Source organism: Entelurus aequoreus, linkage group LG15 (assembly GCF_033978785.1).
Source record: "Entelurus aequoreus isolate RoL-2023_Sb linkage group LG15, RoL_Eaeq_v1.1, whole genome shotgun sequence".
In the NCBI taxonomy this organism is placed as follows: domain Eukaryota; kingdom Metazoa; phylum Chordata; class Actinopteri; order Syngnathiformes; family Syngnathidae; genus Entelurus; species Entelurus aequoreus.
Genome location: NC_084745.1, coordinates 52,295,207 through 52,297,706, shown reverse-complemented (window position 1 = coordinate 52,297,706; position 2,500 = coordinate 52,295,207). Strand labels below are relative to the sequence as shown.

The window sequence follows — 2,500 nt, the reverse complement described above, 5'->3', positions numbered from 1 at the left end:
TCACTTTGTTTAACCTCTGGGGTTTTTTCTGTGACATTGTGCAATAAGAATATGGAAGTCCTGCGTGGAGAACTAAAAGATGCACTTCACTCTAATGATCACTTTGCTTCCCACACAGCTTGGACTATTTATCCATTTGAAAGCATTTGATGTGAATAGTTTCTACACTGTCCTTCCACATTGACCTGGTTTGTATACCAAAACATATATCTCTGACTGGCGCGTGTCGCCACGACAACGCAGGAGTCTGTTACCGCCCTCCAAACTGTTACACCCGACCTTTTTATATCAAGCAATAAAAAGACACTTTTGTATTGACGTGCTCCGCTGCTAATGATATCAAACTGGGGCCGTACTTATCAAGCTACTTAGAGTGCCACTTTACACTTAAGTCCTGAGAATTTGCGAAATTTAGTCCTACTCTCAAACTTAAGAATAAAAGCTTTTTATCAACGTTCTTAAGTCTAAGAATCACTCCTACTCTCCACGGTATTTAAGAGACCTTCAGAGGTGTCTTAAGTGGTTAGGAGTTGCCAGCAGGGGATGGCACTGAGGCGAGACGGAACAATGTTTTGGTTTTTTTGGATGACGAGCAGCTGATCAAACGGTATCGTTTAGACAGAGCGGGTATTATTTTTGTCACAGATTTAATACTTTTCGATTCCATGTTGATTTCTGCATGTGTCTGCAGTGGGCTAGTATATATAGAGCCACCCACACCAGTTTCAAATTAGTTGCCTAATTAATGAATAGGAAATAAAATGTTATGACAGTAGCGTATGTGTGTGGCCGTGAGGTGAGTGACGTCAGTGAGTGTGTGGGCGATAGAAGAGAGGGAGCGGTAGCGTGAGTGCCGGCGGGGACTAGTTTGTTTTGTATTATTTTGTAGTTTATTGTCAAAATATACACTCCCATTGTCCACTTAAATATTTCCAAGATATTTCTTTATTCTTAGACAACGGATTCCCTTCCGTGATTGGTCATTTCTATGGACACAGAAATGACGTCACCTAAAATTCCGTTTACGGCACATAGTAATGTCGTAATTCAGCTCTGAGTGTGACACTTAAGATTCAGTCCTACACTTCGCTGAAAGTGTGAGTAAGACGCTTGATAACTAACTTTTAAGTGCAGCTTTCAGCGAAGAATGTATTTACTCTTAAGTCAACTCTTAGCAGACTTCTTAGGAGTAATTCTAAGAAGCTTGATAAGTACGGCCCCAGGGGCCATACTTATCAAGCTTCTTAGAGTGCCATTTTACACTTAAGTCCTGAGAATTTGCGAAATTTAGTCCTACTCTCAAACTTAAGAATAAAAGCTTTTTATCAACGTTCTTAAGTCTAAGAATCACTCCTACTCTCCACGATATTTAAGAGACCTTCAGAGGTGTCTTAAGTGGTTAGGAGTTGCCAGCAGGGGATGGCACTGAGGCGAGACGGAACAATGTTTTGTTTTTTTTTTGATGACGAGCAGCTGATCAAACGGTATCGTTTAGACAGAGCGGGTATTATTTTTGTCACAGATTTAATACTTTTCGATTCCATGTTGATTTCTGCATGTGTCTGCAGTGGGCTAGTATATATAGAGCCACCCACACCAGTTTCAAATTAGTTGCCTAATTAATGAATTGGAAAGAAAATGTTATGACAGTAGCGTATGTGTGTGGCCGTGAGGTGAGTGACGTCAGTGAGTGTGTGGGCGAGAGAAGAGAGGGAGCGGTAGCGTGAGTGCCGGCGGGGACTAGTTTGTTTTGTATTATTTTGTAGTTTATTGTCAAAATATACACTCCCATTGTCCACTTAAATATTTCCAAGATATTTCTTTATTCTTAGACAACGGATTCCCTTCCGTGATTGGTCATTTCTATGGACACAGAAATGACGTCACCTAAAATTCCATTTACGGCACATAGTAATGTCGTAATTCAGCTCTGAGTGTGACACTTAAGATTCAGTCCTACACTTCGCTGAAAGTGTGAGTAAGACGCTTGATAAGTAACTTTTAAGTGCAGCTTTCAGCGAAGAATTGATTTACTCTTAAGTCAACTCTTAGCAGACTTCTTAGGAGTAATTCTGAGAAGCTTGATAAGTACGGCCCCTGATCTTTATACAACTTTTTTGGCTTCCATCACCGCATGATGTCGGAATCTCAACACATTCTTAAAGGCCTACTGAAATGAAATGTATTTAAACGGGGACAGCAGATCCATTCTATGTGTCATACTTGATCGTTTCGCGATATTGCCATATTTTTGCTGAAAGGATTTAGTAGAGAACATAGACGATAAAGGTCGCAACTTTTGGTCGCTGTTAAAAAAAAGCCTCCTCACAGAGATTCGGACCGAGAAAGCGACGATTACCCCATTAATTTGAGCGAGGATGAAAGATTTGTGGATGAGGAAAGTGAGAGTGAAGGACTAGAGTGCAGTGCAGGACGTATCTTTTTTTCGCTCTGACCGTAACTTAGGTACAAGCTGGCTCATTGGATTCCCCACTTTCTC

General features: G+C 40.8%; 1 protein-coding gene across 2 annotated transcripts in view; it reads left to right on the top strand.

The window, feature by feature from the left end:
- LOC133630256 (rho GTPase-activating protein 29-like) overlaps positions 1-590 on the top strand; it is a 142,887-nt gene extending 142,297 nt beyond the window's left edge. Inside the window, exon 23 of one of the 2 annotated variants that reach the window (XM_062021729.1) lies at positions 1-590. This exon is cut by the window's left edge and continues 754 nt beyond it. In XM_062021729.1, coding sequence (XP_061877713.1) covers positions 1-13 — 13 coding nt within the window. In that variant the 3' untranslated portion in view covers positions 14-590. The other variant, XM_062021730.1, reaches the window with a different exon arrangement.
- Positions 591-2,500: the final 1,910 nt, after the last annotated feature.